A 17,500-nucleotide genomic window follows, 5' to 3' on the forward strand; every position below is an offset into this window, starting at 1 on the left:
TTGCAATAAACTTGAGTCCATTGTTCCACTGATAATAGCAAACTGTCAAGGGCCTGAGGCAGCAAGGTAGCCGCATATAATGATGCTCCCGCCACCATACTCAGAAGAGGAGATGTAACCAAGAATAGCTAAAAATGGGATTCATTCTGCCAATCTAAAATTAATGGGGTTTCCGTCCAAAAAAATATTGCTGCACCTTTGAGGTTGGCGAAAAAGCATTTATATGCTTCATAGAATTACTGCAAAATATTCTGTAGACCAACGTTGAAACTTAAGTTGAATTGTTCAGGGGAACACACAATGTCATGTTTGGAGGAGAACTGGAGAACCACACCTTCACCAAAACATCATCTCCACCTTTGAGTATGGTGGCGGGAGCATCATTATATGCGGCTACCTTGCTGCCTCAGGCCCTTTTCAGTTTGCTATTATCAGTGGAACAATGAACTCAGAAGTTTATCGAGATATTTTACAGAAAAAAATGAGGTAGTCTGTCACACAGTTGAAGCACACAAGAGGATGGGTGCTGAAATGTGACAACAACCCATACTTTAGAAGCAAATCGACTTTAAAATGGGTTCATAATAATGAATTGCACATTCTGGAATAGCCCAGTCAAAGCCCTGACAAAAAAACAATTGAGATTATATGGCATGAAGTCAAGAAAGCTGTGCACTCCAGACATCCCACAAACCTTGCTGACGATAGGCAGTTCTCTAAAGAAGAGGGAGACCAGATACATCAAGATTGTTTTGTTAATCTGATCTGCAACTACAGGAAACATCTGGTTGAGGTTATTGCGACTAATTTAGGGTTAAAACCTATTGAATGCAAGGGTGTACTTACTTATGCCTTGCTGTCCTGTGAATGTTTACATCTTATGGCCAATGAAAATATGAAAACTTGTAAATGTTTGGGTTGAATTAGTTAAAGCAGACTCTGGTTGTTCCTTCTTGTGATTTCCGGGAAGATCAGACCATGTTTTATGACCAATTTTGACAGAAAGGTAAGAAATTTCAAAGGGTGTACAAACTTTTTCCTGGGACTGTATATTATTATATATTATATATTATATTATTATATATTATATATTATTACATAGACTTCTGGCCTTACAGGATAAAAATAAAACATTGAGCTGTCCTTGTTTTGCTGTTTGTGTGTTTCTGTTCTAAAATGAACTCCTTTCTTTCTTTCATCCCACCACTTTTAGTGAGACAATGTTCATGTTACACAGCGTGGTGGCAACTTTTTTGGCCAGGCTCTGTATATTACGGACAGTCTTGACATGCTGAAAAAGGTTCCCCAAAAGAACAGGTCCTTCATGGCAGAATAGGACAAAGGCACATTTGCTTGTTTTAAACCCAGAACGTATGCTATAACCCTACTGTCACCAAAACCGTAACGTCCAAGTCGTTACTTAAGGCTTTCAGTAATGTCAATGTTGTTAGGATGTAGTTGAGTCTTTTCAGTAATGAGTGAAGCGCTGGTGGTCCATTTACAGTAGGCCCAAGAGGCTACATTTATCAGTGGCTATAGATGATCAAGTGACACATCTCAAATGAAAGAGACACATGAGTAACCTTGGCTAATATTCATGTCTCTCTTAGCTATTATCCCTAGCCTCACGGGGGGGTTACACCAGAGAGAGTAGAGAGAGAGAGGTTCCATTGGCCCATTGTTTCCTGGTTCTATTATGCCCCCCCTTAGGCAGACCTACAGTAGGCAGACCTAAGGACAGTTCTATTCATTGTAGGAGCATTATGACACGCCCCTTTAGGCAGCCGGAACCTGGTCGCGTTAGGTGCCCATAGAAACCTATTATGTTGGCATATCTCTATTAAAGAATCTCTGGTTACACTGTAAACACGAGGAGGGATGATGAGATGAGACGGCATGGGCTCCTGAGCAGTGTGTGGGATGACGAGTGTCTCTGATCTCTGATTCTCACACTCTTGTATTTGAGCTGACTTAAGGGGAGGGGCTGGATGGGAGGATGATGGCAAGAGACAATGGGAAGAGGAGGATGGAAGGATGGAAGGAAAGAAGGCAGAGGGAGGTGCGGATGACGCTGATTGTTGACACACTACGTCATTGCCTTCTAGGGATCAAGGTCTCTCACCCTCTCTGATGTCTGCAAAGGGTGTCGTGAAACCTACAGTACAGTACAATACAGTACAGTAGGTCTGTCAACCCCACAGACACCTCTCATCCTCATTAACACCTCCTCACGGCTCCACTTGGACCAATGCACGCACACACACACACGGCCGTAACTACCATTGAGGACACAGAGATCATGTCCTCTGTATTTTTTTGAGTAATGTAAAATGTATCTATGATGAAAAATCGATATATCAACAATGATAAATTCAGTCTGTATACGCCACCAGTATACGCCTGTATACGTGATTAATGAAAACAAACTTAACAGTTTGACTGAAGTGTTTGAAGCAATCTGAATGTACAGTATGCGGTACAGGACGCATTTGGGCATCACGGGCAGTCATGGGTGAGCGGTTAGGGCGTCAGACTTGCATCCCAGAGGTTGGCGGTTCGACTCCCGACCCGCCAGGTTGGTGGGGGGAGTAATTAACCAGTGCTCTCCCCCATCCTCCTCCATGACTGAGGTACCCTGAGCATGATACCGTCCCACTGCACTACTCAGTTGGGGCGACATTGAGAGCTGCCCCCTTACTCGGGTGAGGCATAAATGCAATTTCGTTGTGTGCAGTGTGCAGTGTTCACTTGTGTGCTGTGTGCTGTGTCACAATGACAATGGGAGTTGGAGTTTCCCAATGGGCTTTCACTTTCACTATTTGACCTTGGCATTTGAAAATGTCCGGTTACGACCCTGCACACACACACACACACACACACACGCACACGCACACGCACACGCACACGCATTTACACACACACACCGGTCTTAACTGCTGAAATGTTGTTGTTTTTTTTAAGGAAGATTTTGAATTTAGTTATCTAGTATCAACCCTTGCATTATGCTAACAGACTAGAGCTATCTTATTGAGATGATCACCTGCTTAAAATGTGTAGATAACACAAAATTCCAGCATTAGCAGGTAATGCCCTCTGCTGGTCACTTGTGCGAATGCGTACAATGTACGTGGTAATGACAGATCTATCACAAAACCTGGATTGAGAAAGTAAAAATCCTGACAGACACTTCTTCTACCTGAGATTCTAATACAGGTGATTTCACTAATGAGCTAATCATCTGAAGGGGTGTGGTAATTAGGATCAGCTGCTTCATTAGATTGGCTGAATCAAATATGTGGCAGGGTTTTTACTTTCTGAATCCCGGATCTCTCCTGTATAAAACAAATGTGTGATGATAAATGGTATAATCTCCGTCACAGCCTATTGCTGGTTTTAATGGGCTTTGATTATGTGCCATCCTATGATAAAAAAAATGTGGCAGAAAAAATATGAAATCTATGGCAGTATTATGAGACCTATATTTTCTGGTGGCTCGATCTGTGATTGAAAAAAAATTCAAATATCCAGCTGAAAGGTTTGAGTCACAATATAATTTTACCTTATTTATTCTCTTGCTCTGAGCCTGAATGAAGTCTGTCTGTCTCTGCCTGATGTCATGTCTCTGTCGCTGTACTTTCTCCCTCAGCAGTGCAGTGTAGTGGTCAGCCATCTCGTCTCTGAGTCTGTACAGGCTCCAGTACGCCGCTAGGTGGTGCTAAAGGGCAACAAAGCACAACACATTGCGTGGCACGTGAGAGACTCAGCTCAAACACAGGCTGTTTTTTTTACTCAAACATTTCATCTAAAAAGGTTGAAAAACAAAAGACATTCACACTGTAAATTACGAAGAAATATTGCTTTTGACATTGTTAGGGTAATACCTGATCCAGAACTAATGGATATTCATTCCATAGTCCCGGGTCACCTAAAGGTCAACCCCAAGCAAGCTAAATCAGCATTTAGCCACTAGGCCTACTCTATCCAGAGCCGTCTAATAAGAGTTGCGCAAACCGGGGAGCAGGAAGTCGGTTGGTGATGTGATTCGCGTAGATTAAAATGTTTCTTAACAGTAAACACAGAACCATCACATACCAAACAAAGATTAAGTACAAACAAATTACATTACCTTTACCACATTTTCTGTGTTCTACGGCCACCTCCTAGAACTAAGTAACTTCTAATAGAACTAAAGTCAATGGGGATTTCCATGCTAACGCTCCGTGAGGCTCCATGAGAGCCGCCATTGCTGTGGAAAGATTGGTCCATAGAGGTCTATGGGAGTGACGTACAGTGAGTCCAATATGTATTTGATCCCTTGCTGATTTTGTTGGTTTGCCTACTAACAATGACATGATCAGTCAATAAATGTTATGATAATATGTATTCTAATATGGAAAGACAGAATATCAAAAAGAAAATCCAGAAATTAACTTAAGAGAATATATATTAATTTATTTCCATTTCATCGAGCAAAATAAGTATTTGACCCCCTGCCAACTGATAACAGTTCCGGGCCCACAGACAAAGATGGGCACTTCCGATCAACTTGTCATCTTAATTGAAGACACCTGTACATACTAACATGCATAAAAGACACATTGAATCAGCAGAATCAGTCCATAGTATGAGTGAATCAGTCACACTCCAACCTCACCAGCATGGGAAACACCAAAGAGCGGTCAAATGATATCAGGGACAAGATTTTAAACCTGAACAAAGATGAAATGGGCTGCAAAGCCTGAAGAAAGAGACTGGGTATTAATGACCCAGCTGTTGATGCATTTCTTCCAAAATGTGAGGAATACAACATGACTATCCATTAACCTGTCTGGGGTTTTATACAAGATTTGACCTTTTGTAGGGATTTGATAATCATGAGAAGAGGAAGAAAGCAGCCTAGACCTGTATGGGATGAACTAGGCAATGATATCAAAGCTACTGGGACCAAAACCACTGAGAAAACTGGTAGCACTCAATGCCACAGAGGTTTAAAATCCTGTAGTGCACACATGGTACCTCTACTTCAGAAGGAAGCTGTGCAGTCCCACCTGAGGTTTGCCAACGGGCATCAGACTGGTTTAGGATATGATAAGGGGGTACTGTAGTCAGATGAAACCAAAATCAAGCTGTTTGGCATTAACACAATTCAATGTGTTTTGAGAAAGAGAACTGCTGTCTATGATCCCAAGAACACCCTCCTCACCATCATGCATGAAAGTGGTATCATTATGATTTGAGGGTGTTTGTCTGGCCAAGGCACAGGACAACTTCACATCATCAACGAATGGATGGAGGGAGACATGTAATGTGCAATCCTGAGTGCAAACGTCCTTCCCTCCACCACTACACTGAAGGTGGGCCATTTTTGGATCTCCCAACATGGCAATAATACACAACATACAGTCAAAGCAACAAAGGAGTGGCTCAATAAGAAGCATATTAAAGTAGTGAAGTGGCCTTGACAGTCTCCAAATATTAACCCTATAGTAATTCTATGGAGGGAACTGAACCTCCCATTTGCCAAGCTACAGCCACAAACTATTAATGTTTTAGAGATACTCTGCAAAAGAAAAATGGCCAAAAATCTTTTCTACTATATGCACAAACATTGTCATCAACTAAAAGAAGCATCTGACCTCAGTGCTAGACAACTAGGGCTTTGCCACAAAGCACTTTATCTTCTTTAGCTAGAGGGGTCAAATACTTATTTGCCTAAATTAAATACAAATAAATTAAAATATATTATTTTAAGCTATTTTCTGGAATTTCTTTTTGATATTTTGTCTCTTCATGTTTGAATACATATTATCATAAATTTATAGACTGATCATGTCTTTATTAGTGGGCAAACCGGCAAAATCAGCAAGGGATCAAATACATATTGGACTCACTGTAACTCTGTTATTAGATGGCTCTGACTCTACCCAACTGCAACAAAACACCAACAAAACAGCCCTATTTGTTCCCTCTTTTTGAGTTCAACCGTAATATAAATGGTGTTGATTAATGTATTTAATAGGATTACTGTTTAATGCACACGCCCGATTTCCTTTCCTTCTACTGTAAGTACATGGTGTAATTGTAATACCTTGGAAGGTGAAAAAGTGGATCGCACTCGGGTTCTTCTTTTTAAATTTTTGTTATTTACATAGCAGCAGAAGTGTAGACAAACGAAGGCAACAGTCGAAACGTTTGTCTACACTTCTGCTGCTATGTAAATAATAAAAAAATTAAAAAGAAGAAAAGAAGAACCCGAGTGCGATCCACTTTTTCACCTTCCAAGTTATTCCACACGGAAGAGCGTGGTGTATCTGAACTACTACTTCTGTAATTGTAATACCTACAATAGGCCTAACTGTCTTTCACTCTTAATTGTTTTTTGTGTCTAAACTGTAATTGAATCTTATCAGACTTGCCTAAAGCTATAGCTTCCCCTCTCTGCTGTGGTGGCCCGTGGTGGATCATTGCCCTCCACCTCTCTCTTAGCAAGCTAGCTGTTGTTGTTGTTGTTGTTGTTGCTGTGTGCATGTTTTGTGTGTGTGTGTGTGTGCATGTTTTGTGTGTGTGTGTGTGTGTGTGTGTGTGTGTGTGTGTGTGTGTGTGTGTGTGTGTGTGTGTGTGTGTGTGTGTGTGTGTGTGTGTGTGTGTGTGTGTGTGTGTGTGTGTGTGTGTGTGTGTGTGTGTGTGTGTGTGTGTGTGTGTGTGTTTGCATGTGTGGGTTCGTGCATATGTGTGTGTGTCTCTGTCTGTGCTGACGGCCAGTGGTGACCCATTCTTCTCCACAGACATCCATTCATCACTGCTAGCTGCCATGTGATCCCGACAGCAGCAACGTGACTCCTGCCCTGCCAGATGATGGGGTGATATCTCAGAAGCAGAGGATGCATGGGGAAGAGGAGGAGTGGAGAGGAGAGGAGAGGAGAGGAGAGGAGAGGAGAGGAGAGGAGAGGAGAGGAGAGGAGAGGAGAGGAGAGGAGAGGAGAGGAGAGGAGAGGAGAGGAGAGGAGAGAAGAGGAGAGGAGAGGAGAGGAGAGGAGGGGAGGGGAGAGGAGAGGAAGGATTGAGGAGAGGAGAGGAGAGAAGAGGAGAGGAGAGGAGAGGAGAGGAAAAGACTTAAGGATAGGAGAGGAGAGGAGAGGAGAGGAGAGGAGAGGAGAGGAGAGGAGAGGAGAGGAGAGGAGAGGAGAGGAGAGGAGAGGGGAGGAGAGAAGAGGAGAGGAGAGGAGTGGAGAGGAGAGGAGAGGAGAGGGGATGAGAGGAGAGCAGACGATAGCAATGGGAGATAGGGGGAAATGATGGCGGAGGAAAGGAGAGAACAAGAGAGGATGAGCCTTAGGAATCTCATTCATTCATTCATTCATTCAAATAGACAGCCCGAGGCCTTGATGGATCACTTTAGCGACCTGAATGGGGTGTTATTGTCTTCCGCAGCTGAGCAGAGCGGTGTACTGTACATACACCTTGGCAGGGCCGAATTAAGATGGTCTGGGGCCCCTAGGCTACAGCTTGCTGTCCCCCGCAGAAGGCAAATTTCATGACAAATTTACATAGACATAGAGACTGTCATAATTACAAGCTAGGAATTAAGGATAACATGTTTACCAACTGTCTTATACATGACACATGATTTTTTCAATATTGGATCCTGTCACAATTCTGCATTTTTTCACTAATAGCCAATCAGGGGCCCCCTGGAAGATGGGGCCCCCTAGGCTGCAGCCATATCTAGTCTGTTCTTTAATCCAGCCCTGCACCTTGGCCACTCGAAACGCTACCTGATCCTGCAATGCTTTGTGCTGCTTCCGCTGTGCCAAGTCATCAGGGTCGGCGTCTGGAGCCAAGCCAGGGAACACAGGAGAGGTGGAGGAGGTGGCAGCCTGTTTCTGTTTCTCCTTCCTCATCTGAGGGATGGGCCTTGGCTCAGGCGGCCTGTCTGCCTGCCAAACGGAGGAGAGCAAGATCATGATGGCATGATGAATGTGGACAGACATGCAGACTCATAGAGGTAGAACATAGAGGTGTCACGCCCACCAAATGTTACGGCAATCCTGGCAGGCAATATGGAGGTAGACCTGTGTTATGTAAATGAAGAGAGAAGGGGATCACCACTAAAAAATTGTTTTCCAATAACACGCTGTAGAAGGACAAGAGTTGAAATGTGCTGCTAAATATTAACCTAACTAATATGAACTGATTTCAGAATGTATTTCATCGATTCATATGATTTAAGTAGACATTTAGCCTGACATTTCAAATCTGATCCTTGATTAATGTGTCATGTCATATTCACACAGTTTTAGGACACTTTCTGACAGAGGTGGGCATGTTCGCGTTTGATTTGCATTGACTGAAGAGCACAGGTCTAGCTATACAACAGGGCTATTCAACTGGCGGCCCTGGGGCCAGATGCGACCCTTGGATGGCAAGGTTCTGGCCCCCACAAGCCCTTTGAAATATAGAATCTTTCGGAATTTAGAGAGAAAAGTATGGGTTCCGTATCGAGCTGAAACGGGACATGGGACGTTAAAATGCAGGAAATTACATCTAGAGATGCACAGGATCCAAGATCCGGTTCTGGATCTGGCAGGATAATAGGGTTTTTCATAGGATCCAGATCCGGCAGGCAGGGGCGCTGCTAACATTTTTGGGCCCCATGAAAGATTCAAATTTTGGGCCCCCAAAATGACAAATTATGTTATCAGCATCCTTCAGGGGCCCTGTCAGTGCTGTCGGGCCCTTAGAATCTGTAACACCTTTCCCCCCCTCGCGGCACCCATGCCGGCAGGATCTTAAGCAGTGGATCCGGTATCCGGCAGTTACTTAAAAATCAGGATCTGGTGCATCTCTAGCCTAGGTTTTTCAGTCAGTCTTTCACAACCCTAATTGCTGCATGGAGTGAAAGAACTTTGGAAGCGGCCAGTGCAGGCAGTGTGGCAGTAAGCCAATGAGTCTAAAAAATAGTTTGAGCCAACGTAATAAAAAGGGCCCACGTGTGCGAGTAGGCTATGTGTTTCAACCCTTTCGTAGGATCCGGTATCCGGTTCCGGATCCGGCAGGATCTTAAGCAGTGGATCCGGTATCCGACAGGATCCTAAAAATCAGGATCCGGTGCATCTCTAATTACATCTAAGAAATGCTACAATTTCTGGGGGAGGACCCCCAGACCCCCCACCTAATTGAAGTGTCTTGTTTTTTTTTCATAGACAATCGGCAACCAGAATACATAAGTTCGTACAGTTCGACTCCTTTACTGGGTGGAATTTGGAAAATTGTCCCTCATTGACATTTAATTGAATACCCCTGCTATACAAGATGCCGTTTTTCGATGCTGTCGCAAATTGCCTTGTCGTCTCTAGTTTTATGTACTTTTTTTTTGAGGGGGTCTTTTTCGCCTTTATTAGGACAGTACAGTGACAAGTGGGACAGGAAACGAGTGGGAGAGAGAGACGGGGGAGGTTCGGGAAATGACCTCAGGCCAGAATGGAACCATGGCTGGGCCCTATGTTCTACCTGTATATGAAGAGCTCTTTTCCAAAATGAGATATATCCATTTCATAGAATGTTGGGAAATTGACATTTTGGTATTGGGCATGCCATTGAATTGCATTACAAAATGCATTTTATAGAGGTTTAGAAAGCATGTTCTCAAAACATTTGAATGGCAAGAAGTCATCAACATTAGATTAAATAAGCACCCCTATCAGTCAAATCCAATATTAATATGCAAAAAGTCAAAAATGGTGGATATAGCGTTTTGGAAAAGAGCTCTTCATGTGTAAACTGATATGCTGATAAACAGACAGATGAACGGACAGACAGACAGACAGACAGACAGCAGAACACAAGGGAGGGGGAAGCCTGTTTCTTCATCCTCATCTGAGTCACGGAATATGTTGGTAAAATAATAATAATAAAAAAAAATAGTTGATGTGAACTTTTCACTTAACTTGTCTGTATTACGATAGGTAGGCCTACACAGACAGATAATTAGACAGATAAACAACTTTTTCCGGGGGTTGGCTTTGGGTGCCTGCCTGCATGCCAGGAGGAGACGAAGATCAGTATCATGAATTAAGACAGCGCATGACAGATATATTGTACAGAATAGATAGCTGTAATAGATACAGACATTCAGGCAGGCAGCCTAGAAACACAAGTAGGATGGTGGCAGACTGCTCTTCCTCAACTCAGTAAGGCACCTTCACACATAGGGCTTCCATCTGCCTGAGAGAGAACAAGATATGTCCACAGATATGTAGAGATATGCAGAGACCGACAGACAGGCAGGCATAGGCAGGCAAACAGATGGACAGCAGGCACACAGACTTGTGATGGAACATAGGGGAGGTGATGGCAGCCTCTTTCTCCTTCATTCAGATGGAGGGGGGAAGGGGCATTGGCTATGTGTGTCTGTCAAGAGGATGGCAACACGATAATGATGGTGTGAAATAGGGGTGGGCGATATGACAATATTAAATCGTGAATCGTGATATTGAGTAAAAGATCGTCTCGAATCTGCCAAAGTGGAGAAATCGTATAGATCGTCTTGCAGTGAGGATGTTTATTATCAGCATCAGAGTGACGTTTTCTCACTTGTGTTGTTGTCTTCACTTTATTCTTACATTATTGTATTCCAATTGTACACTTTATGAGAGTATCATCAGTGTGTTAACATTTTATTGACTGCAAATTACAAATTGCAAGTATATGAAAGTTGTTTTTTGTTGTTTTTATTTTTTGGATGGAAGATCGTGATAAAAAATCGAAATCGAGATTTCATGTTAAAAAATCGTGATACAAGATTTTTGCCATATCGCCCACCCCTAGTGTGAAATATGACAGAGATGCAAACTCATACATAAACAAATACACAGACAAAGATACAGACAGTCATCATTTCTACCCACTCTCTCCCACACTATTATTCACACACTATGCACCACAGGTGTCCACAACTTGAAGCTTAGTCATAGCTCTCACTTCCAACACTAAATAACAGAGAATCCGACTAATAATAGTGTCTGGCTGTGAAATAAAAAGAGAGAGTTGTGTCTGTGTCCTTATAAATTAGCAGTTGCATAACTCCTATTAGTGGATTTGCAGTGAGGAGAGTGGCGTTCACACACACAGTAATAACACCCTTAAATGCTCTGACAACAGCAAGCTTTCAAACAGACACACATACTATGACAACACACACACATAACCCTGCCTGCACGCACGCACGCACACACACACACACGCACACACACACACACACACACACACACACACACACACACACACACACACACACACACACACACACACACACACACACACACACACACACACACACACAGCAGCAGCCTCTGGAATGATGATCATCACCCCCGGTCACCTCATTCAATTTCCACTCAATTTCCCAGACAGACAACCATTTCACCTAAAATCATCCAAAGCACCGGCTGTCTGCAGAGCACAAAAAGATTACAGCCAACATCGAGTGCCATTCACAGATAGACACATTCTCTCTTATGTAATGTCAGGCTGAAAGAACAACAGACGCAAACGGGCACCCAGCAGCAGCGCTGGACTGGTAATCTGGCATACAGGGCATTTTCCTGGCGGGTCGGCAGTCCTCAGGGGACGGTGCTGTTATTTGTGATGTGGTAACACTTTAGAATAATGGATGCAAAAAAAGCATTATAAAGACTTAATAAATAATTAACTATTGATGAACAAAACGTAAATGTAAATGACTAGGAAATGTAAACAAATGCTAGTAAATGACTAGGAAATGCTATGTTAATATTTTATATTTATCAAACATTTACAAGTTGCTTGTAAATGAATAAAATACTCTGTTATAAGGTGTGTAAAGTCTTGAATATATCATTTGTAGATATTTTATAAAGCATTAATAAAACTTAGTTAATAATAAAAACATTTGTTAATGTTTTATTCATCATTAGTTAATTATTTACTGATTCTTTACTAAGGAACATTATTATAAAGTGTTACCTGTGATGTTTTTTGTTTTCTCCCTAAGAGACCCGTCCCCCATGTAGATGTGGCAGCCCATTGGTCCATCTTTAATATAGACAAGGGACCGAGCCAATCATACTGTAATATCATAATCGTGGAAATAACAGGGGGTCTGTGTGAGGGGCTGATCGACGCCAAAAAAAATGGCCGGTCCGGTTTTCCATTCCAGTCCAATCTAGTTCAGCCTGGCTTACACAACACACGCCACAATACACAAGTGCTGATCCAACAAGCAAAACACAAGCCTGATCCCAAAACGGTGCTGTGGCGATTACGTGGCTGCATGGGGATTTTTTTTTCATACGCAGACTACAAAGGCGTCAGATGGGATTGCAGTGGAACAAGGACTCTGATTACGTGCACTGCAACAAGGGAGTGCTGCCAAACAATTACAATAGCATAGGCTAGAACATAGAGAATAGAGTGGAATAGGCTAGAATAATGCTCTTCATTCATTCCTTACGTTAACAAGACGTTTTTTTATTCCGAATTCATAATTCATAATTAAATAGTTCCTTCGAGTTTACTTTGATCTTTCCTTTAATTCCGAATTAAGAGGTGTTTACATGACGTTTTCAAAGCGGAATTAGGCTTTATTCAGAATTAAATGGAGTTAATTCCGAATTAAATGTAAACGTAGCAACTATCATTATGCACATATGACAATAAATGTACAAAGACACACGTGGTTTCTGTGTGAAGAAGAATGGTTAGGCAACACATTTGCAAGAATGGGTTTTTGGTAACAATTTATTTCAGAGTTCACATGCTAGCCACTATAGATGCCCAATTTCTGCCTGTATAAGTGGCTTATAAAACATGTGTTGAGCAAAATCAACGGATACCGGATACCGGATCCACTGCTTAAAGGGACACTGTGTGAGATTTTTAATTGTTTATTTCATATTTCATGCTGCCCATTCACTAATGTTACATTTTTCATGAATACTTACCACCAGCATCAAATTCTAGGTATTCATTATGACTGGAAAAAATGCACTTTTCATACATGAAAAGGGGGATCTTCTCCATGGTCCGCCATTTTGAATTTCCAAAAATCCACATTTTTAGCTGCAAAAATGACTGTACTTGAACCATACTAGAAAATATCTGTTTATTACTTGGTAAACTTTCATGTAAAGATCAAATTTGGCAATAGGCAGCCCAGTTTCAATGAGCAGCATAGTTGCAGTACCTTTTTTGACCATTTCCTGCACAGTGTCCCTTTAAGATAAGATCCTGCCGGATCCGGAACTGGATACCAGATCCTACGAAAGGGTTGAAACACATAGCCTACTCGCACACGTGGGCCCTTTTTATTACATTGGCTCAAACTATTATTAAACTCATTGGCTTACTACCACACTGCCTGCAACGGCCGCTTCCAAAGGCCTTTCACTCTATCAGGGCTCTCAAGTCTCACTCTTTGAGAGTGTGACACACTCATCTGAGCTTGTTCACACTCTCACACTCCACACATGGTATTTCACACTCTGAAGTTTTGATAACTTATCCAATCGGCGCACATTAAATCGTCCAACCTATCCAAAGAAGCGTCAGAAATTGTTAACAGTACTTCTGTGTTCCGACTAGTTACCACGCTATTCAGCCAATCAGAAAATAGATTGTTCGGTTGTCAGGCAGATCAGAGCAGCGGATCAGAGTTTTATCCATTAGCGCGCACAGCAGAGTTCAAAGAGAACTGTAAGTAGGCGAACTGGAGACACAGGAGCAAGGACCATCAGGTGATAACTCTATACAGATGAAAATATTGCATTGTATTAGTTAAGCTACTGTTTTTACTCCTTATACCAATATTTACAGCCCATGTAGCCTTGACAGGGACGTTAAAAGAGAGCAAAATGGTCAAAAATCACCTCCCTCTAAAACAGGCATCCCTTCTTCTTCACATATTGTGTTAAAATTGCACTTTTAACAACTACATTTTCATTTTTTTTAACCACCAATAATTAGAATCAATCTCTGAGTGACCATCCCCAGCTGCTTTTATATTACAACTCGAGCACTAGGGTTAAGCATATTGAATAAATAGTGTATTTGGTCTAATCAAACTTTTTAAATAGCTGGGTTGAAGGGAAACCTAGTGTCGATGGGTGACGGGTCGATGTCTGCAGGACCCCCCCCCCCCCCTTTTTTTTTTTTTTTTTTTAAAAATCTCACTCCAAACAATCTTCAAAACTTGAGAGCCCTGACTCTATGCAGCGATTGTATTGTATTGGGGTTGTGAAAGACTGACTGAAAAGTCTAGGCTACGTAAAAACTAGAGATGCACCAGATGCTGATGTTTAGGATCCTACCGGATACCGGATCCACTGCTTCAGATGCTGCCGGACCCGGACCCTGAGAAAAACCCTATTATGCCCCGTGTACATCAAAGGCGAACTAAGCGACCTGCGCGGCGGAAGTCATTGTTTCTCTATGGAGGGAAGGCCAATAAAGCTACCAGAGCGAATTCGCCAGGAGCGAAGCTTCTTGAGCGACCAGGGCGAATTTTGACGATTAAACTCAAGCTAATCTTAAGCGAATTCGCTGTGACGCTGTGACGCGGTTCGGCGAAAACCAATTGGAGCATTCATATCGAGGAATGTCCCAGACTGTCAAGACAGAGCCGTTACGTGATTAGCTGAATCAAACATGTCAGTGCAGCGTCCAGAGCGAATAAAACAAATTAATGGCGAAACTTCTTCAACCACTCCAGCTACCTGGGTCGCGTTGGTAGTGCTTGATGTACACGGGGCATTATCCTGCCGGATCCGGAACCGGATCTTGGATCCGGTGCATCTCTTTTCAGCAAACAGTGAACGGGACTGCAGGTGGGCCCATCTGCACAAAGAGGCCACGAAGGATACTCTTGCTCCATGGGGTAGTGCGCCATACCATAACGCTGAAGACCTGGGTTCGATTCAAGTCTGAGGTCATTTCCCGATCCATCCCTATCCCTCTCTCCTGCTCATTTCCTGTCTCTACCACTATCTAAAAAAGGACACTTTCCCACAGTCACGATCTGACGCCCATGCTATTTGGACTGGCATCCGCTCACAGTTGGACTGATCAGAATCTCAGACATCTCACTTTTACACAATACGTAATGAAGTACTGAAAGAGATGAAGAGATTGTTCCCCTTCTGTGGGCAACAGTGTCTGTAGCAACCTGTCTTTAAACAAGGCCGATAGCTTTGTCTCTCTTGCTCTCCTCAAATACACTTCATGGGCAGGCGGACTGCAGACTCTGACCTCAATAAACCCCTCTCTGCGAGTCGACACGCTGCTGCCAAGTCCTCTGCTGCCTCCAAGAAAACCACCAAAAGCAGCGACAAAACATCACTTTGATGTGATTAAAACACCAGCGCTCCGTCTCGCCGCAAGACATTTAATGTGCCGTTTATAGTGCGCGTGCGCGTGCGGTGTGTGTGTTTTATATGACTGTACGTTTTGTGTGTGTGTGTGTGTGTGTGTGTGTGTGTGTGTGTGTGTGTGTGTGTGTCTGTGTGTGCGCGCGCGCGCTTATCCGAGATGTAGCCTATGTGAAATGTGCCCATCTGTGGTCCTGTGTATGTCTCAGCAAGAGTATTTATGTCTGTGACAGTGATTTAGTAAAGGCTATGTATAGGTCAGACACTAAGTCCACATTACACCAGAGCTGCCCTGCATATTTCAAGAGTACACACAGGCCTGTGTAGTGTCAGCCACGCTCTTATCCAGATGAGTGCCGCAGCTACTTGGACAATTAAACATGGCCCCGCTGCTACACAGTTACACACCTTGCTGCACATATCACCTTACCTGGCCACTGACTTTTTAAACACACATGCACGCACACACGCACGTCACACACACACCCCCAAGACATGCAAACACAAACACATACAGTACACATGGGCATGTCCGTTTCTGTACTTAAAAACCACCCTACACATTTGTTTTCCGCCCTGTGCTTCTCATCAAGTGGTTAGTGGTAGGTCTGATACATTATACCAGGGGTGGGGAACCTTTTCATTCGAGGGGCCACTTCAAATTCATCCAAGGGCTGAAAAAGTCCTCGGAGGGCCATACTATGAACACAATCCAGGATTTCCCCCTGCGCTTTAGGCCTACATTGAAGGCAGCCACCTTTAAATAAGATCCCACCTTCTGTCCCCTGAATATAAATTAATTGTATTATTATAATTATTAATATATTATATATATAATAATATTATTATATTGCAAATGTATTTTCTAAGATTCCATTACAAAATATGTCATATTTCATGTGAAGCTGCATAACATTAAAATTGCATCGGGGGCCGGAAAAACCTCGAGACATAGGTTCCCCACCCCTGCATTACACGCTTCATAGTAGTGAAGCTTGGATTTTGTTTTATTTAGCATCTTGTCAATCCCATTATTTTCTTTCTTTCCCGAAATGGGCAACAAAACATGTCAGAAGCCATAATTCACTATCAAAATTATTATGGAACCAGTGAACATTATTACATTGCAGACGACTTGGAAAAGGTGCTAAATGTGCTAAATAAATAGTACACATATCCTTTAACACTGTTCTAGTTGGTCCCGCTGACTTAAGTGTTGATGTAACACTGCAACTTCTCCTGTTTAGTTACTTTGATAACTTACTGAACAACACAATGGTCAGCCAAAAAAAAGTTGCCACCAAACACATGGTCATACATTCTAAAATGTTGTTGAAACACCTTCCTCTTTGGTTATGGCATGCTTTTGTTATGTCGTTGTTTCGATAAGTGTCTGCAATGCCACAAAACTGTGCACTGCAACTTTTTTTTAGTGTGGGCATTGTATAGAATTGTAGCCATTGCAGTTCTTGGGTGGGAAACCACGAGTGCGTTGCAATATGCGACCTTGCCTCCTCCACTTGCCTCCTCCACTTGCTTCTCGTCATGATGACATCACTGACAACAGCATTACATTTCAATATCTTGCAAAAGCTCAATTGTAGAGTCTTTTTCTCATTTGCAATTGGGATGGTGAATGAAAAACAGTCCCTCAAAAGTTGTTGTGGCTAGGCTGACAGCTGGGAAACTTTATCGTTTTCTCCACGGAGGAGGGGCCGGGAGGCGGGACGAGGAGACAAGCGCAAGTGAAGGAGGCAAGGTCGCATATTAAAACGCACCCCATCTTTACCTGTGTCAGCAGCAGTGTTAATTTCGTCAGCTTTTTTTTATTTAGTCTTAGTCTTAGTCACAATGACGAAAATCAATTTTAGTCTTAGTCATATTTTAGTCATTGCCTTCCCAATTTAGTCTTAGTCTTAGTCAAAATGACGAAAATCAATTTTAGTCATAGTCAAATTTTAGTCATTTTAGTCATTTTAGTCAACATTTCAAATTTTAGTCAACATTTCAATTTTTAGACATTTTAGTCAATATTGTGTAAAATAAATAACCTACAATGGCTATTGTTATTTCACAAAGTATTACTAATATTGCCTATT

General features: G+C 42.5%; 1 protein-coding gene across 1 annotated transcript in view; it reads right to left on the reverse strand.

Annotated features, from left to right (window-relative positions):
* si:ch211-130h14.4 (uncharacterized) overlaps positions 1 to 17,500 on the reverse strand; it is a 60,642-nt gene that overhangs the window by 32,299 nt on the left and 10,843 nt on the right. The window contains exons 2-3 of the mRNA XM_063191374.1: positions 7,776 to 7,937; positions 3,560 to 3,715 (exon numbers count right to left, since the gene is read on the reverse strand). Coding sequence (XP_063047444.1) covers positions 3,560 to 3,715; positions 7,776 to 7,937 — 318 coding nt within the window. The remainder of the gene's footprint in view (positions 1 to 3,559; positions 3,716 to 7,775; positions 7,938 to 17,500) is intronic.

The sequence above is a fragment of the Engraulis encrasicolus genome, chromosome 24 (genome assembly GCF_034702125.1).
Source record: "Engraulis encrasicolus isolate BLACKSEA-1 chromosome 24, IST_EnEncr_1.0, whole genome shotgun sequence".
NCBI classification, from domain to species: domain Eukaryota; kingdom Metazoa; phylum Chordata; class Actinopteri; order Clupeiformes; family Engraulidae; genus Engraulis; species Engraulis encrasicolus.